General features: G+C 41.3%; 2 protein-coding genes across 6 annotated transcripts; one reads left to right on the top strand and one right to left on the bottom strand.

Annotated features, from left to right (window-relative positions):
- The first annotated feature begins 1159 nt into the window (after window positions 1–1159).
- On the top strand, window positions 1160–6932 carry si:ch211-107m4.1 (heterogeneous nuclear ribonucleoprotein U-like protein 2). Its single transcript, XM_034138104.1, has 11 exons — window positions 1160–1777; window positions 2504–2580; window positions 2728–2970; window positions 3093–3205; window positions 3340–3606; window positions 4249–4371; window positions 4515–4616; window positions 5013–5184; window positions 5759–5983; window positions 6068–6120; window positions 6501–6932. Exons 1-11 carry the CDS (start codon window positions 1290–1292, stop codon window positions 6573–6575), a joined length of 1938 nt encoding a protein of 645 aa, XP_033993995.1. The 5' UTR covers window positions 1160–1289; the 3' UTR covers window positions 6576–6932.
- Window positions 6796–14547, bottom strand: nudt22 (nudix (nucleoside diphosphate linked moiety X)-type motif 22). Of its 5 annotated transcripts, XM_034138132.1 has the most exons (9): window positions 14459–14525; window positions 12786–12912; window positions 12463–12516; window positions 10327–10456; window positions 9154–9727; window positions 7712–7831; window positions 7433–7530; window positions 7249–7342; window positions 6796–7114 (listed from the first exon to the last, which is right to left on the bottom strand). In XM_034138132.1, the coding sequence occupies exons 4-9, from the start codon at window positions 10413–10415 to the stop codon at window positions 6956–6958; spliced, it is 1134 nt and encodes a 377-aa protein (XP_033994023.1). In that variant the 5' UTR covers window positions 10416–10456; window positions 12463–12516; window positions 12786–12912; window positions 14459–14525; the 3' UTR covers window positions 6796–6955. The 5 variants fall into 5 exon arrangements, with proteins under 5 accessions (XP_033994023.1, XP_033994007.1, XP_033994015.1 ...); XM_034138116.1 differs by lacking the exons at window positions 12463–12516; window positions 12786–12912 and adding an exon at window positions 11750–11844; XM_034138124.1 differs by lacking the exons at window positions 12463–12516; window positions 12786–12912 and adding an exon at window positions 11750–11811 and having other exon boundaries at window positions 14459–14476.
- Between the last annotated feature and the right edge of the window lie 4427 nt (window positions 14548–18974).

Below are 18974 nucleotides of genomic sequence, written 5' to 3'. Positions count from 1 at the left end.
TATAATTAATCATATCACAAATCCCATTTCAAAGGAACACAAAAGTATGAAATTGGTTTCTTCTTATTTTAATCTCCGATACATATGGGCCATATTTCAACAGAAAGAGCAACTTTTTATTTATTTATTTGCCAATCATATGTTTACTTAAGAAGGAATTTGGATAAACTTTGACTGAGTATTTTTTTTAGTTGGTTCTGAATATTTCAATCACTGCAGAACAGTAGAGTCTGTGTACCTTTGTTTCAGTTGTTTTTCTTTCTTAAACCAGTAAACAGAAAAGGGACTCCAATGCGTTTTGTTTTTTTGCATTACTGAATGGTCAAAGGATCAGAGAGAGAGACGATTGTATAGAGAGAGAGAGAGAGAGACCGACCAGAGAGAAGAGAGAGAGAGAGAGAGAGAGAGAGAGAGAGAGAGAGAGAGAGAGAAGAGAGAGAGAGAGATAGAGAGAGAGAGAGAGAGATAGATATAGAGCGAGAGAGAGAGTATAGAGAGAGATAGAGAGAGATAGATATATATCTCTATAGATATCTATCTATATCCTCGTATATGATATATAGATATATATATAGATGCTATCTAGGATATAGAGAGAGAGAGAGAGAGAGAGAGAGAAAAAAAAAAAAAGCAGAGAGATTTTGTTTAGACTCTGGCAAGCCTTCCAGGCAGTATTTTTTTATTTGTAACTTATTTTTTTCCCCCTGTTTTGATAAATGAGTCTCTCATTAAAATGACTTAAAGGTTCTCTTTATTTTGTTAAATCCTAATACACCCTGGCTCAATCTCATTGAGAGTAATGGCTTTCAACTGAAAATAGATTAATAAGGAAGCTGATGGCTCGGTGGGGTAGTAGTATGTTGATCTTTGGATTAGGGGAGCACTGGTTCCATCCCCACTGCAGTCGTCATGTTGTTGTGTCCCTGGGCAAGGCACTTCACCCCAGATGGCTCCTGTGGGGACTGCTCACAGTATTGAATTGTATGTAAGTTGCTTTGAACGCCGGTGTGAACGCAGCAAGTGCCATCAGGTAATTTAGTGTTACACAGCCAATACACGTGTAGTGCCGCTTCACACCGTGTGGTGGCTGCAGAGACTTCTGTGAATGTCTCATCTACCAATATTTACAGCAAAGAAGAAGAAAAGAGCCAATCACAGAGCAGGGCATCATATTGAACTGTTGTTTAGTTTCAAACAGCTGCTCTTCTCTTAAAAACAGTTTACTTTGAGTCTGTTTTTTGACTAAACTACAAACAGAAGCTGGCTGGATCTATTTTCACACGGTAACAATGAAGTTAACCGACATGAAAAAGCTGAAAGTGGCCGAGCTGCGGTCCAGACTGAAGGATCTCGGGCTGGACAACAAGGGGCTGAAGGCTGAGCTGCTGGGCAAGCTGTGGTCCGCGTTAGAGGCGAGACAAAGTCAACAATACGGTGATGAAAAGGAGGATAAACCTAACCTACTGAATTGCCGACCGATGACACCTTTAGCATCACCGGAGACGGTGGACACCCACCCTCCGTCCCCATCACCCCCGACAGGAGTGCTCACAGACACCGCCGCCACACAGACAGAGACTCCTCCCGGGCTGCCTTCAGCACAACACGGATCAGCCGAGAGTGTGGTGTCGGGGTGTCAGGCGGGGGAGGGAGAGGTTGAACATCTGCAGGGAGGTGCAGAGGGTCCTGAAGAGGACAGAGGGGCTCTGCCTTCAGAGGAGAGTATGAGCAGAGGGAGAGCTTTCTACGAGTTCAAAGAGGAGATACGATACGTAAGGTAACGCAAAGTAAGATTTGAGTTGTAGTTTTGTTAAGAACAGTGGTGGGAACAGTACATCTTGTATTTAAGTAAAAGTAGGAGTACCAGAGTGTAGGAATACTCTGTTACAAGTAAAAGTCCTGCATTAAAAATGTTAATCAAGTAAAAGTACAAAAGTGTAAGCATCAAAATATAATTAAAGTACCCAAAGTACTCATTATTCAGATTGGTCCATTTCAGAATAATGTATATCATACGTTTAGATTATAATTATTGATGCATTAAAGTGTTATCAAAGCTGGTAAAGGTGCAGCTAGTTTTAATCACTTTGTATTCTGCAGGGCAGCTTGTGAATGTTGTGTAAGCTGTAACTAGTCTTATTTAAGTGTTGTTTATATTTCACATCATTAATCCAAAGGTATTAAATAAATGTAGTGGAGTAAAAGTGCACGATATACCTCTGAATTGTAGTGGAGTAGAAGTACAAATGAGCAAAACATTAAAATAGACAAGTAAAGTACAAGTCCCTCAAAATTGTACTTAAGTACTGTACTTGAGTAAATCTACTCAGTAACTTTACACAACTGGTTTAGAATCATTTAAAAGCTTCAAGCCAAAAAAAATGCAATGTGCAAGAAAGATGAAATAAAGCAAAACAATGCTAAACTTGGTATTTAAAAATCTCTTTGAGGAATATATATGGAAAGGATGTTATAAAACAGTATGCTTCTCTATCCCTTGAAGAGCCAAATCACCACAACCTGCAGTGGACGGAGAGGAGACGGAGGAGGAGAGTGAAGATAAAGTCAGACTAAATCCATGTAAGTCTCTGGACTTCACCACCTTTCTGGTGAACGGACCTAAAACAGTCCGCACTTGGTCACAGTGTTTCAAAGTATGATTAGTTCATTTTGTCATAAGAGCGGTGCAGAGAAGTTTTTGAAGACTTTCTGTTCCCGTCCCCACAGATGACGGTCACCTCCACTTTAAGGAGGGTCCTGATGGGGCCTGTGGTCAGCCGCGGTTCTGGGCCCGATTCCCCTCGCTGTGGTCGGGCTGCAGGCTCACTCACGGGGTGCTGCAGGGCAGGGTGGGCTTTGAGGTGAGGCTGGAAAATAAGTTGTTTACTACACAGCCGCAGGAACAAGAGGACGTGGATCCCTGCGGCCTGAGAGTCGGCTGGTCTGTGGCCCACTCCTCTCTACTGCTGGGTAAGAGTCATCATTAGGTTCGTGTTTGGAAGTATGATTTAAACATAATTGAAACTGGAAACGTTTATTTTTTTAAATCCCTCTCTTCTATCGCCAATTGGCTTTATATCTGCCTCTACCAGGTGTGGATGAATTATCTTTTGCTTATGATGCACGAGGGAAAAAAGTGTCAGGTGGGAAGGAGGAAGAGTTTGGAGAACCGTTCTCAGTGGGGGATATCGTCGGCTGTTATGCTGTGAGTAACACTTATCTTGAATTCTTTCTCTATTCACATTCTTTGAAACTTTACTATCTTGTCACCGAGATCTGAATTGTATTTGTTCTAATCCCGACTCTGTGTATGTCGTGTTTACACATGCATGTTGTCAGTCATTCTCTTCAGACGGTGCTGTTGAGCTCTCTTTCCATAAGAACGGTCGTCTCATGGGTCAGGCTTTCTCCCTGGACGCCTCCCTGCTGCTGGCTCGCCCTCTCTTCCCTCACATCCTCTGTAAGGGCTGCTCAGTCCGATTCCTCCTGGACCCCACAGCTCCTCCCTGGTACCCCGGCCCTCCAGGGTTCACACCGCTGGCAGCTCTTTCTGCTGGGCAGAGGGAGCGTGCAGCCTTGCCTCCTACATCCAGAGCACAGGGCGAGGTGAGAGACAGGAGCTGGGTTTCCAGACAAAGTAATACATGCAGAGTTATCACAAAGTGTTTTTAATGCATCCCTGTGACGGAAAATGTTGTTGTTGATGAACAACATTTTTAGACTGACATCCACTCTTGAGCTATGACACTAGCATTGCTAATTTGTTTATTTTCTAGCGCTGTACCGAATAGTACGGAGCTTCAAGGCTTCATTCATAAGTTATTATTACATATTAAATATCTAAGAATCAAACTCCTAACAACAGCGAAAGTGCAGATATATTCACTTCAAACAAGATCTTACCAACAGTAAGTGCTGGTGAATCAGATACAAGGCCTAAATTAATTCAACAAATGCAATTTATTTTTGTTGTTGACGAAGTTGACATTCAGATTCTGTTCAGCTTTTTCTGCCCAGTTGCAGACAAAGATTAGGCTACACTGATAGTTTTTGTATTCTGATACTGTTCCTTTTTTTAGAATGCTAGGATTCAAACATTTGCAAAACTCTAAATTGCTGCAAAGCTGCAGTACGTGGAGCTGCCTCAGGAACAGGCTCAAAGTATAGCTGTAAAAAAACGACATCCGGCACAGGAAATAAGTAGTCATTACAAGTTGTTACATTTTCATCTCTTGTTTTTCCCTTCAGGTGTTGTTGATGGTTGGTCTTCCTGGTTCTGGGAAAAGCCACTGGGCCCGGGCTCACATGAAGCAGCACCCTGAGAAACAGTACAGGCTGCTGGGCACAGAGGAGCTGCTCGCATGTGTGATTGTCAGTCAAACCCCCAGTCTTTACTTTTGTTAAATATTCCAATTTAAATATAATGTTCAACTTATGACCAATTTATCAACAACAACAAAAGAGTAACCCATGTGTGTGTGTGTGTGTGTGTGTGTGTGTGTGTGTGTGTGCAGAGCGGTGGACAGAGGGAGAGCTGGCTGCAGCAGGCCTCTCAGTGTCTGACTGATTTGATCAAGATGGCTTCTCAGACTCCTGGCAACTATATCCTCGACCAGGTAACTCTTCACTGCTAAACACATTCATTCATTTAACTCTTGAACTTCAAAGGAGCCAGGGAGGGAATAATATTCAGAGGAAAAATGTGCAAGAGTCCGAAGTTTACTTGACAAAACTCACAAATCTATGATGTTATAATCTCAGTATTACATATTACATTTTTTATCCTTAATTTATCGATTTACTTTCAGTTAATTTCCACGTTTTCACCCCACTCTCCAAGCACCGTATTCTTTAAAAAAAAAAAAAAATCAACATATTTTCTTTTTTACTTCATTATTTTTTTCATAGGCATGTGGAATTTTCATTCATTGAAACATTGGGCTTATCAGTACATTTAGTTCCACCTCCTCATCTCAGTTATCCATTTTTCTCTTTGTCATCTCTGTTTCCAGAGCAACGTCCTCTTCTCTGCGCGTCGCTACAAGCTGCAGCTGTTCACAGGCTTCAGGCGCCGGGTGGTGGTGGTCGTCGTCCCCTCGGCGGACGAGTGGAAAAGACGACTGTCTCTGCACCGGACGAGCGGGGGGGAGCATATCCCTGAAACCCCCCTGCTCAAACTGCAAGGTGGGACTTTTTCAGCAGTAGTAGAAGTATAACTATAACAACAGGATGGTTCTGTGGTAATGTATCCCGAGACGTGGGTCCAACTGGTGCAAATATGAAAGGCGTTTCATTTCGGATGAAAAGTTTTGAATGAATAATATTTGCATTTCAATCATCTTCTTATATCTTTATGACTCTTTCAAGCCACCCAAACGTCACTTAGAGAATCAAGGGAAAAGGACCAAAACTGAGTCTACATTATTATGTACTTATGTAATTCAATGCCAACATTTCCCCTTTTTTTCAGTGAATGTTGGCAACATTTTTACTGAAGTCAAAATCAACTTGCTGCACACAAAGGGAAACATGCACCTGTAATAACATGGCGGCCTTTCAGCAACCTAATAGCACTATTAATCACAATTGCGTGATGATTTCAGAAATAAGATAAGAGGCTTTAAACTCATTGTACATTTCCCCTCTGTGGGACGAATAAAGGTATTCTGATTCTGAATGGGTCCAATCCAGACTGAACATCACAAGCGCCTCATTTCTGTCTTGCTTCTACATCTTAAACTTGTTTTCTTGCCTCCAGTGATGTTCAGACTTCCAGAGCAGCAGAGCCAGCTTCAGGAGGAGCTGCAGTACGTGGAGCTGCCTCAGGAACAGGCTCAGGCGCTTCTGCAGGAGTTGAGAAACGAGGCTCAAAGACTGCTGCCCCCCAGCCTCAAACAGGAGAAGAAACCCCGACTTCACAGGAAAAGACCCCACCCTCATAGGCCTGCAGCTTCACATAGACTTCAGTCAACTGGATGTCATGGTCAGCATTAAATATGTTCAGCAGCATGTTGGGAGACTTGATATTTTAAGATGTTAGTTTAATTCTTTGTGATCTTTGATGTAGGATGGAACCAGACAAGACCCGATATGCAGCCATGGAGGCAGCAGCCGAGATATGTGAGTGTTATTAGGCTGTAATTCCTATGCCTTGTCGTTAGCTTAACTGCACTTTTAAGGCCGAGTTTGGATGTTTTGGAAGTAGGGTTGTTTGAGTTAAGTATCTATTATACTGTTACCTACAGTTGTAGACCAATGTTGTGACAGGTAAAATGACTGTTTTTGTCAAAGGACCTAATTGTTGTGTCCTGTCTCTTGTAGACATCTTCTAAGTTCAGTACAAATTAAGATCTTTAAACTTTTTTATTCTTACTTAACTAACTTATTTAGTATATTGTAGGAATGACCATTGTTAGCTGAAAGATGATAAGTAACAGCAACGCTAACCTGATTTCAGAGCGTAAACTAAATCATTTCATGTTATTTACATTTCCTTTCAGTGGAGTGGGCCTTATCAGCAGCAGGGCTCCTACTACAGAGACAGCGGATACAGCGGATATGGAGGTTACTGCTGAAGAAACCTGGAGCAAGAGGAAACAGGCCGATGCACTACAAGTGTTTACACGGACAATTAAGGATGTCATTTGAATAAAAAGAAAAAGGGCTAAATACACCAGCAAATTATATTATACACAATACTTCAGATTACAGTACACATTGCACTCGGTGCTTTGACAAATCAAGGATAATCAGTGTTGTAGAATTTCATAATTTTAATATTGACAACCAGGTCACTTTTTAGGAGTTTTTATTGAAGATATTCTAAAAACATTGTGCTTTTTTAAAAAACAACTGTATTTTGCACATTTTTAACACCAGTGTTGTTCAGAGAGTGCCTTAAGTCAGAGTAATAATAAATACTCTAAAAGGTTTGTTTTTTGATGTGTACACTTAATCATCTGGATCTCTTTTCCGATGCGATCGGCTGAGCGTCAGGTTGTCTCTGTCCTCGCTCACTGTCAGGCCTCACCGTCTGATACAGCAGCACGGCTCCTTTAGCTGAAGGACACAGCTCCGCCCACAGAGGGCTGCTGATGTCCAGCTGCAACACCTCCTGCACATTCAACAGAGGGAACAAAATGCATTTCTTTGTATCTTGGTCATGTTCTCTACTTTCCTCCTAAGGCATCTGCCAAAATGAGTTTCCCTGCAGATAATTAAGTATATCTGTCACTATAGATTACTCACAGTTCTGCCGAGGAAGACAATATCTGTGGACTCATGGGCCTCCGCTCCTCCTTTCCAGTACAACTTTCTTACTTCATCAGATGTCAACGAGCAACTGAGGACACACACATTTCACATTATATCTTTATAAAACAATTTGAGGCACACTTCCATCATATCAAATCAGTACTGAAGGTGTGTGTACCCGACGTAGAACTCAGCACTAGGTCTGCCGGCGCTGGTGTGATTCAGAGCGACACCCATCAGGACCGGCTCTCCAAGGGAGCTCAGAGGAATATTTACCTGTGGACACACAAAAAGAGAAGTATGATATATTTCAGCCTCTGTTTAGTTTGGTTTGTTTCATGCCACTTTGGACATACAAACTTTATTTTTATTCAATTAGGTCAGCTCGAGTTTTATCAATGAAGTAACTAAACATTAACTTGACATGAAATCAGTTTACAGTGGACTCTGTTCCCACCTCGTCTCTGATCTCGGCGCACACAGACGAGAACAGCTCTGAGACGACGGGCCTCTGCTGCATCATGTCCACGCTGATCTGCTCCTCACACACCGCCTGGCCCAGCCGCTCACACACCACCTGAGGGGGGGGGGGGGGGGGCATCAGCAGTAAGAAAATATATCACCATTATTGAACCGGACTACTAGGCGCATGGGTCCAAAGTGTCCGGGGCACCTTCACCTGCAAAATGTCCCTCAAGGAGACCAAACCAAAAAAAGAGACAAAACTACTAAGAGCAGCAACTCGACCAAAAACAGATACAAAATACTTTGGAAAAAGTAAAAAAAGAGACACAAAATTACCAAAAAGGGACCCTAAAAAGCCAAATAGACACAAAATGTCCACAGAAAAACAAAACCACCATAAAGACACAAAGCAACTATTAAGGGACACAGAAATACCATTAAAAGACACAAAATGACCACAAATGACTATGCACACATTTTCTGTTAAACACCTGAACTTTTGAAAGCACATCCATAGGCCTCAATTAAACGCCTGCAGCTAGTCCAAAACGCAGCTGCACGTTTGCTGACTGGCCACAAAAAGCGTGACCACATCACCCCAATTCTGGCCTCACTACACTGGCTTCCAGTTCGGTTCAGAATTGATTTTAAAATCCTTTTATTTGTTTTTAAAGCACTAAATGGGCTGGCTCCGGCCTATATAGCTGAACTCCTCTAGCGCTACACCCCAGCCAGAGCTGTAAGGTCTGCTGACCAGCTGCTGCTGGTAGTGCCCAAGACCAGGCTTAAAACCCGAGGGTACCGAGCCTTCGCAGCAGCTGGCCCTAGGCTCTGGAACACTCTGCCCCTCCATGTGAGGTCGGCCCAGACCCTAGGGGTTTTTAAATCTACACTAAAAACACACTTCTTCTCTCTGGCCTTCTAGTTAGAGCGGAGCACGACTCTTGACTTTTCCTTGTGTTTTATTTTTATTTTTTATATATATCTGTTGTAATTTATTGTCTTTTATTGTGATTGTAGTAATGTGTTTTTATTACATGTACAGCACTTTGGCTCGACCAAAAATCGCTTTTAAATGTGCTTTATAAATAAAACTTGATTTGATTTGATTTGATAACATTCATCCGTTTGCAATTTACAAATTATGTATCTAATATATCATATTCCAATTACTTGTATATAGACTCTCCTTGCACTATTCTATTTTATTTGTATTTACTTGCACTATTTTAACTATTTTATCTGTTTTATTGTGTTGCACTGTTGGAGGAGCCTGTGACCTAAGATTTTCATTGACATATCTACACTGTAGCTATGTACAAATGACAATAAAAGCCTTGAAACTTGAACCACAAAGAGACCCAAAACAACCTTTGTCTCATAATGTTCCCATCACCAACATATCTAAAAGACCCTGCACAATATCTTCTTCACCTTCGGCTCTGGGTGCCCCCCGGGGATGTCCAGCAGTCCCCCGGCCTCCGCCACCTTCTGGCTCCTCCTGATCAGCACCACCTGTCCGTCGGCTGTACACAGGACCCCGCCCACGCCCAGAGGCTGAGCCAGCAGCGCCAGAGCATCCCCGAACTTCGCCTCTCCGCGCTGACGCAGCTCTGCCACCCGACACGACCAGTTGGTTCCCAGGTAGTCTTTGTAGCATGTGAGGCCGAGTCTCAGAGTGAGGAGGGGCTCGGGGTCATCTGCGTTGTTACTGAACATGGAGGAAGCTGGTGACAGTGCACTGACACTATCTGCACTTTCTACCTGATTCACAGCTCTGCTCCCTCTGTCCAAACTGCTCTGAGCAGCGTCATGCAGTGAATGTGTGATACATGACTTCTCCATTCTCTGTCTGGCTGGGGGTTCATGAGAAACAGAGGACGATGACAAGCAGAAAGAGTGGAGTCTGAATTTTGACCCGTTGAAAAGCCACGGCTCTTTGGACACTCGCTCTGTCCACACCTCCTCTATGTGACGATCTACAGCCGGATCCGTCTGCCTGTTGAATCTAAGAAGAGGAAGAGACAGAAAAAACAAGTTATCCTTTTCGCCCATTGACAAACTACTATATTTAAGGATAAGAATGGTGTTATCCATCTTGTTTCATTATTGTCAACAAATCCCATCACAATTTTTTACAATTTTACCAAAATATGAATCCCTTTATCTTTGCACCATTATGTTGTTTAATATGTTGTTATGCAATTGTGTCAAAAGGACATTTCAAAATGGCCGTGAACCGAGTTGCCACACACTTTTGCTCAGTTTTTGATCTGATAACTGAAGATCCAGATATCAGATGACAAGGTCCTAAAAATGTTGCTTGTAACACAAATAAAAAGTACTTTCCTGACAGATTCTGTCAGACAAAAACAACGCTCATGCTCAAAGAAGATTAACACTAATTTCTCTGGGTTTAAAAAAATGCAAGAATCATTTGTGATAATGGCAGTACACAACTCAACAATATATATAACATAAGTCTAGTCGTTTTTATACATTTGAATGCTAAAATGTTATTAATATACCTTCAAGAAGAGAGGCCGTATAATTATATTACTCTGTAGTTTTAACACATTTAAGAGTATTGTGTTATGATGCTCGTACCTTTCAGAGAGCTCCACCTGTACCTGGGCCTGCAGCAGACCCCTCCAGGCGGCACAGTGCAGCAGCAGAGACACCTCCGAGTCCGTCATCTCTCACTGAGGAGTATCATTGAAGTCTCAATGCTGCAGCTCTGCAAGTGTTTTTAAATGTTAATATTTCTATTAAGGAAACAAAATGCACAGAAAAGTAAGAGAAGTTGTTGATAAGCAAAGAGGTGAATCTGAGAACATTGAATAACTGTGTTCAGGTCAGGATGTTTGCTTCTTACTGCTCCTCCCTCCCCTTTTCATACACAATCATACACGCCAAGAATACACACACAATCACTGATTAAAGCTGAAGTCATTTTGATCACTCATTATTACGAGGGAAAAAACGTTGTATTATTCTGCACAGAATTATCAAAGAAGTCGGGGAGACTTGTCAATTTTCAATCTTTGATTTGATTAAAGATGTTATTAAAACCATTATAATCAAATAACCCTTGAAATATTAAAAACTTCTGCTGCTGCTTTGATCTAAAACTGAGTAACACCCCAATCTGTGATGTCACTGCAGGTGTTTAACAACTGTCAAAGGGCAAAACACCTGCAGTGATACAATACAGATGTTACATAGATGTCGTGGCACATCTTTTACTTGCAGTTGATATTTCACATACACAATTCAAGACTTTTGAGTCCTTCGCACATTTGTTTGTGTTAAATTCACTTTGTAAACATTGGCTATTATAAGCAAAACACTGTATGGCGGTATAGTGACTATTTAGATATCAGAATAGTACTTTTAAGAAACTATTTAGCATTAAAAAAGAATAAAGACAAGTCTATACACCACATTTAAATATACAAAGAACCTTAAAAGATAAAGCTAGGACAACGAATATATGACAATATATGGCAAACTACAGTGTATTATATTTTTTAAAGTGTATAGTTAATATCCTACGTTCTTATATTTAATGTATTTATTATATTTCTTTTGTCCACACATTTTCTGACCTGCTGGATTTTTTTCACTTTATTTATAAAGAGAAAATAAAAGATGAAAACATCTGCACTGACATCACCTGCTGGGCTATGGCCAGAAGAGCAGCTGGGTGCACCCAAAGACCAGTGTAACTATTCAATGTAACATGAACATACCATGAATTGATACAGCTTACTTTTCGTTTAACTACAACATTACCACTGTTTAGTTAGCTTCAATGTGGTACACTTTTTTAGCTGAAAACTTCAGACGAGCTAACTTACTTCCACTTCATATCCTGCAGCATGGGCACAGGCACCATGGACGAAGTGCCGATCGTGTCAAACCAATATGACCCCGTCTTTTTTATAGCATATAAATTAATTTAAGTAGTTTGGACAAGAATAATTATGATCTAAATGAAGGCATAAACGTCGTAGATGTTTAGTCTTACCTTCCTGAGTGAAAGCGTTTGGATGCAGAACAGCAAAGCTTTTCTTCCTCTTTTCAGACCCACTGCACAAAGTGTTCATTATCACCATCCAGTGACTACAGACAGAACTACATGTAAATGTCTCATATTTAGGTTTAATTTACTTAACAGTGTGAAATATAAACGAGTGCGCGTATTTTGTAAGAAGTGTGGATTTTAATTGCTGGGTTCAACATATACTGTCAGTGGTAGGATACATACATGACGTGTACCTCTGCAGGTGAAAACGGCAACAGGGTTAAATCCTGGAAACAAACACGTGCAGGAGGGGCGTGTTTGTGTTGTGTAAAGAAGCCGGAAATCAGCAATAACTTCCGATCATTATTTAAGACAGTAGGGTTGCGGTCGTCCATTAATGGCGCGTTTCCACTACACGGCCTCGCTCGGCCCCGCTCGGTATGGCTGGGCCGCGATTGGCCTCGTTAGGACCAGCTCACTTTATGGCGCGTTTCCATTACAGTTTAGGAACTGAGGTAGTATCTATAGTAACGCAGTGTAGGCGGAGCGACGCTGCTTAAAACTGCCGTGACGTCATCTTCAATGCGACACAATGGAGGATGTGGAGATGTGAAAGCGATCGTTTGCTTGTTTGAGGATCCATAGGGTAACCCTCAACTCAGTTTCCCAGCACAATGTCATTTATTATTTTTCAACTAGAAATCCATTTCAGTTACCGTAAGTGTGGACAGGATGACTATGTGGAACTTGATCTCCGGATTGGAGGCATGCTTGACATCCAGATAGACATGTGGAGAACAATTAGTCAGCACTTATTATAACAATCCTGCAGCCCTGTCACAGACCTGCAGACATGTTCATTGTACTGTTTTTGCACTTTATTACTTTTTTTGTTTAAATACAAACACAATTTGTTTTATGTCTTATATATATTTATGTTGCATTGTTGTAGGAGCCTTAGACTTACGCTTTTCGTTGCCATATCTACTGTAGCTACTGTGTGTATATATAAAGCCTTTGAGTCTAGAGAGATACTCACCCTGAGCCATGTACTCTTCTTTAATGGTGTTGCTGTTTAAGATGGACACACATGTGCTGGGAGGAATGGGGATGATCCTGGTGACTGTCTGACCAGCAGAAGGTGGTTTTTGGCAGTTCTAGTGTAACTTGTGGTGAAAACATTACTTTCTTTTGGGGGATTGTATCACACTGAACAGTTCTATTTGACATGTCATACAGAGTAGCAAAGCTGAAGATATAAGGCAAGTTGAGGACATACATTGTATATGTTGTCATGTGTGTCCGTATAAGATAGACAATCTGGTTTGTATAATGATTAACTTTAAACCGGACTTCAAGGAAATTAGGGTTCAAATGTTTCTTTCGGTTAAAATAAATTAGTGAATGAGCTCATTCTAACTGTGTGTAAGTGGTGATAGCATGAAGTACTACAGGCTGCTGCCGGCTCTCCTTCTATAGGCGTGTTCGGTCAAACACATGAGCACAGATCATGTGAGGTAAATAAATGCTGGAAATAATGAGCAATGGAATCCAGACAAAGTGCAGCACGTCCCCTGATCCATTTTGGCATCTATATAATTAATACTGTTAATTGCCTGATGTGTATGGGATTATATTGAACTAGTATAATGCTAGCAAAAGTGTGTATATTAGTATGTGAAGCTGTTTTATATAACATTCTTAATAGGGTTACAAAGTGTTTCAAATAATGAAGTGAATTGAAGAATGAATACATTATTTCAACCAACATGTTATTTCCATAATATGAATAACAAATGACAATTATTTATTAAATAACCTATTATAAACTCTTATAGTACACCAAATAATTGAATGTTAAAGCCCACACAGTCATAGCCTGGTGATATCAGACTTTCCTAAAATCAATCGATGGTTGTTCAGTCCTCTTACACAACTCATAATGATGTTATTACCTGATAACCTTTAACATTGATATACTAGTGCCTGAGTTGATGGGGTCCAAGCAAGCCCCCAGGAAGTGCGCCGGACTCAGATGAAAATATTCGTGCTGGCCAAACGGCGGTACTACACTTTCTTTTGGTTGCCAGGCCCGGAAACACTTTTTCCCATTGACTAACATTGGGAAAGAGTGGTCTGTAAATCGTTGGATAATTTTTTTTAAACTAAATAAACTACCCAGTATGAACACTTGTATAGCCCTTATTAGAAACATTCGTTCCTCAAGTTGTAAAAATGTGCTAATAACGTTATTCTGTGAGTTATTTCCCTCTGCATTATGAACGCGCATCTAACCCACGGGACCGCGCCGCCCGGTGTTCCGGATTAACTGGTTCCCCGATCAACTGGGGCACAGATGTGAGGGGCGTGGCCTTCGACTGAAATACACATTTTGATCGCTTCTTCTGTCGTTTACATAAATGTTTTGGTATATTTGGCTCGGTAGGAAGACTTTGATGCACATTCAGTACCAGTGTGTGAGGTTGTGGTTACGATGGCGATATCCGGACGCGAACAGCGAGGACTACAAAAAAAGAAACGAGTTGACTGGGGATGTCTGTTCAAAACATTGCGAGCTCCAATAAATCATTTAAACCAGCTATTGTTGCCCGATTTATCACTGAATATCGTTCCTAATGTGATACTAAGTCCATCTGAGACCTGTGTACACCTTCAGACAGCCTCCAAGTGAAGCACACGGTGTTTACTCACAGTTTGAAAGCAGCGTGCTGGAGAAGTCTTCATCTGTGTTAAACTGTGACCCGCTCAGGTAAACGGCGATCCGCCCAGGGAACTGGGACCCGCCCATGTGAAACTGTGATCCACCCAGGTTAAACTGTGTTAAGACTTCTGTGGCTATCTACCAGCGATCATGTTTAATATGAAAGACTACACACACAGTATTCTGCAGCACTCATCCAGATAAGATGTGACTGTTAACTCGTTTTACAAAGATAGCAGCAGAAATGTCATTGCTGCATGTGCAGGGATACTTAGACTTTAAAATGCTGATGGGTCATTAATGTTGGTCTCGGCAAACAATATTAGGAGTCCTCTATTCAAACGTAATATTCAGTGTGTTGCGACATGAAAATAACAAAAAAGTTCATGCTGGACTCAAACCCGAATCCCAATAGCAAAAATCACTCGAGCCCTGCGCTTTACTAGTGCGCCACGGATCTACTCAAAATGTTACACCACTAGACTTTAATATATTGCATTATAACCTTGTTAAAAAGTTCCAGAAAGATGCAACCCGACCATCATTTATTATGTGAGCGAATGTATCTACACTTATAATATACATATTATAGTAGGCATTTGCTTACAAATAGTATAGGCTACTGACTGAGGTCTGTATCAAGCCTCATTAAGACCCACCGAGATCAGATATCCTAGTTTATCAGCCTGCGAGCCCACATTATGTTGTGATAACTTTTAATTGTACATATAAATGTGTTCTAGTGCACACATAAAGTTCCAATATGCAAATCAGGCCATGTGTGTCGTTACATTTGCCATGCAACATTATGCTATAATATAATATTTAGCCTCACAATATAGACATTTTTAAACACAAACTTTTTAAATAGGCCCCCCATTTCCTGTTGCTATGTCTGCTAATGCAGAAGCTGATAGGATGTAAACCTGGATCAAAGCTGTTGCGCTAGAAACAGAATGCAATTAAAAAAAGGTTTATATTCTAGCAATACTGGCTGTCTTTTCTGTCTTGCGACAGACTCATCAAAATAAAATACTTTACAGCATAGGCATCACGTCCCCTATGGTGTGCTAAGGGCTAATTTTACATATTGCAACTATAATAACAGTGGCCAAATTCATGTTCTAATATGCAATGCAAGCTTTGCTTCTGTATAGTAGATAGACTTACTCATTAGTGTGACAGAAGGAAAGACAACAACAATGATAGTAATGATTCAGTATCAGCTTTATTTGGCATGTGTACACATACAAGGAATATAGCCTTTTTCGGTCCTGTTGGGATCCAAACCACACAGCGATGGATGTACAGAGAACAGACTGGATTATTGCAAAGTCATAATAATAATACATTATATACTGCTTTTCTTCAACTCAAAGTCGCTTTCATTTCATTTCAAATCTTTATTTATCCAGGTTGTATCCCATTGAGATCATTGATCTCTTTTTCAAGGGAGACCTGCTCAAGTAGGTTCCACATGAAACATTAAAAACATAAACAGAACAACAAAAGGACATCATACATTAGCATTACAGGGATTACAATTTACATAACTATCCACATGCACAGGTACCAACAGCTTCCGATTGAGTAGCATCCAACCGAGCTTTAAAAACATTGAGTGGCACCAGATTGCTCAGTTTCCATTTTAATTGCAGACTATTCCAGGACAGTGGAGCTGCGCATCTAAATGCTATTTTCCCTAAGACAGTCCTAGCAGTTGGCACATTTAATAAAACCACAGCATGCGATCTCAGGCAGTAGCCTCTTACAATTCGCCGTGAGATCAGGGAGCAGATGTAGGATGGAAGTTTCCCTAACATGGCTTTATATATAAAAATGTACCAGTGACTGAGCCTCCGTACAGTTAGCGACCAGCCCTTGCATACAGGGTACAGTGATGAGTTAATGCTTTACAGTTTGTCACAAATCTCAGTGCACTGTGATACGCAGCATCTAACTTGACCAGGCAATGGGCAGGTGCATTCATATAGATCAAATCACCATAGTCCAGCACAGGTCAAAAGGTCACAGAGACCTTTTACAGTATGATGGAGGGTAGACAAACAAGGACAGGCAAACAAATGAACATAGTAAAATAAAATAAACAGAAAAGGCAGTCAAGAGGAAGTTGATTGAGAGGGGGGGGGGGATTATGGGTAGACAGAGTTGAAAGTAAAAAGAGTAGAACTGGATCAGCAGCTCCTGAGGCAGGTTGTAGCCTCCTCAGGACTTGCATGCAGGGCAAAAATACTCCTCCTCTGTGGAGGGCAGTCCCATGCATCCAACATGATACCACATGATGCAGGTGGTGCACTCAATCTGACAGGGAAAAAGATAAATACCTTAGAATACTGTCAAACATTTTGTCAGGTTCACATCAATCATCCTGATTAGGATGTAAAATGAAGCCGTTTTAACTTCCTTAGACATTATTTCTTTACATAGTATGGCAATGGGTGTCAGATATAGGGTTAACATCTTAGCTGTGGTCCTTTCTGTTTGGAGTCTGTGGTATGTTCCTTCAGCTGCTCCAGTGCCCACCGAAAGTGCAAAGACATGCAAGTTAGGTGAATTAAACTATACATTTTCAATAGCTGTGTGATAGTGAGTGTTCACCCAGTGATGTTGAGGTAACCTATCCAAGGTGCATCCCAGTCTTCCAGCAGAAGGTTGGTCAGGACATGAGTTTCTCTACATACCCACGTATCAATGTCAGCCCCCGAGCTGAGCTCCCCACAAGCCCTGCAGAGCTGGGATAGGTCATCTGTAAACAATAAGATAATGTAGTTTAATGGCAATATAGACACATTCAAGTATACCTGGTAGAGCTCTGTATACCTGAATTTGTCACCAGAGACATTGCCATGTCCAGCCGCAACATGGCCACACCCTTCTGGTCAACAGGGTAGTCAACAGTTTGGCCGGACAATATCTGCTCTGCAAGCTAAAAAGTGTCCGATAAGTATAATTTGGAGCATTTTTTAATAATGACAAATAGCAACAGATATAATCAAATGTTTACCTTGCACACAAACACCCCGCATGATGCCGAGTCCTGTTGCTTGGGGTGAGCAACGGTTGCGCATGCCCATCTCCCTATTGCTGGAGTCTTCTTGCGGACCAATGCTCTACACACAAAACACACATTTATTACAGTTTGCCATTTTTAACATATGCCCAAGTCAAATCATTTTATTCAAGATCACTTGAATCCTGTTCAAGGACAAAAATGCTTGAATGACCTTTTTGTTGCTCCCAAAAGATGATCCATTGTGTATGAATACATGTATTTATCTAATGCACACATCAAAGCTGACATTTCATTCACCTTGTTACGTCCTTGCATTTTGCCATCTGGGCTTCTGTGGCCCCAAATGGGTCCAAGTACAGGGATCGCCTCTCCTTTAGGTACATGATCTATGGAAATGCAAATACTAATTATAACCAACCCCTACATCAGATAGTGTCATGGTTCCGTCTAGATCTGTTTACGTTGAAGATTACTTACAATCAGTGTCCAGTGTCCGTGGTGGCAGACTGCTCCAACTGCCACATCATGTTTTAACAGGTCCAACTAAAAACAAATATTATAATTCCAACAACTAATGTATACACTAACATAAGTATGTATTTGTATGTATGGACAAACAAACATACATATACACAAAATACATAGGCCTACTTATGTACAAAAAAAGAAATCATCCTACTATATAGTCCTACTCACACTTCTCAAAGAACCTTTGTGGGTTCCCTCCCAGACGATCTAAGAGTACAAAAATAACTTGTGATACAATCTCAATAAATATCAGTCCAATATTCTTTTGTTTTGTAACTTACCTCTCCCTCCAACCACTTCCCTGGGGCCAAGTCCATTACGTTTTGTGAGTAGACTTTATATGGCCCAAACTTGCACCACAGCATGTCCTTTCTCCTCCCTGTCCATATTTGTTGAATTACTGTAAATATAGCAATGGCAGTTATTTGTGAAATGCATCATTTGGAGTGTACTTTCTGTCTGTTTACTTACAAAGTTCAGGATTCTTTGGTGCCATTTCGGCGTCGCAGTCCATGGATGGAGGTGCCATTTGTGGTGTTCGTGTGGTGGGTGTTTGTGTGGTGGGTGTTTGTGTGGTGGGTGTTTGTGTGGTGGGTGTTTGTGTGGTGGGTGTTTGTGTGCTGTGGATGTGTGTCTGTGTGTTTGTGTGTTGTGGACCAGCCAGAGGAGAGGGATCGGACAACTTTTGTAGTTTGGCAGGGATCCTCTCCTCTGGCTGGAAATAATGTGTCAAATGGTCAATATTGGTCTGCAGCTTCTTTGCACCCTTACCAACAATGGCCTTTTTCCCCTCTAGTTCAATGATTATATAGGGTCCCAACCAGTCATCCTCCAGCTTTCCCCCTTTCCTTTGCTCCTGTCTCACGTTCCTCCGCAACACCTGATCCCCTACTTGGAAGTTGTCCTCCTGGCCCTTTCTAACTTTACTTTTGCAGACGTTGTCC

The sequence above is a fragment of the Trematomus bernacchii genome, unplaced genomic scaffold (assembly GCF_902827165.1).
Source record: "Trematomus bernacchii unplaced genomic scaffold, fTreBer1.1, whole genome shotgun sequence".
Taxonomy (NCBI): domain Eukaryota; kingdom Metazoa; phylum Chordata; class Actinopteri; order Perciformes; family Nototheniidae; genus Trematomus; species Trematomus bernacchii.
Note: the sequence above shows the minus strand (reverse complement) of the source record. Positions and strands in the feature narration are given on the sequence as shown.

Bases quoted from the DNA above. Each gene is read 5' to 3' on its own strand.
- nudt22 (XM_034138139.1), bottom strand. From the start codon at position 10,415: ATGACGGACTCGGAGGTGTCTCTGCTGCTGCACTGTGCCGCCTGGAGG. The intron at 7,832-9,153 runs GTGAAGAAGATA...CCCCCCCCTCAG, and splicing joins GGGGGCACCCAGAGCCGAAG to GTGGTGTGTGAGCGGCTGGG. The intron at 7,531-7,711 runs GTGGGAACAGAG...GTGTGTCCACAG, and splicing joins GCGCCGAGATCAGAGACGAG to GTAAATATTCCTCTGAGCTC.
- si:ch211-107m4.1 (XM_034138104.1), top strand. From the start codon at position 1,290: ATGAAGTTAACCGACATGAAAAAGCTGAAAGTGGCCGAGCTGCGGTCC. The intron at 5,185-5,758 runs GTGGGACTTTTT...TCTTGCCTCCAG, and splicing joins CCCCCTGCTCAAACTGCAAG to TGATGTTCAGACTTCCAGAG. The intron at 6,121-6,500 runs GTGAGTGTTATT...ATTTCCTTTCAG, and splicing joins GGAGGCAGCAGCCGAGATAT to TGGAGTGGGCCTTATCAGCA.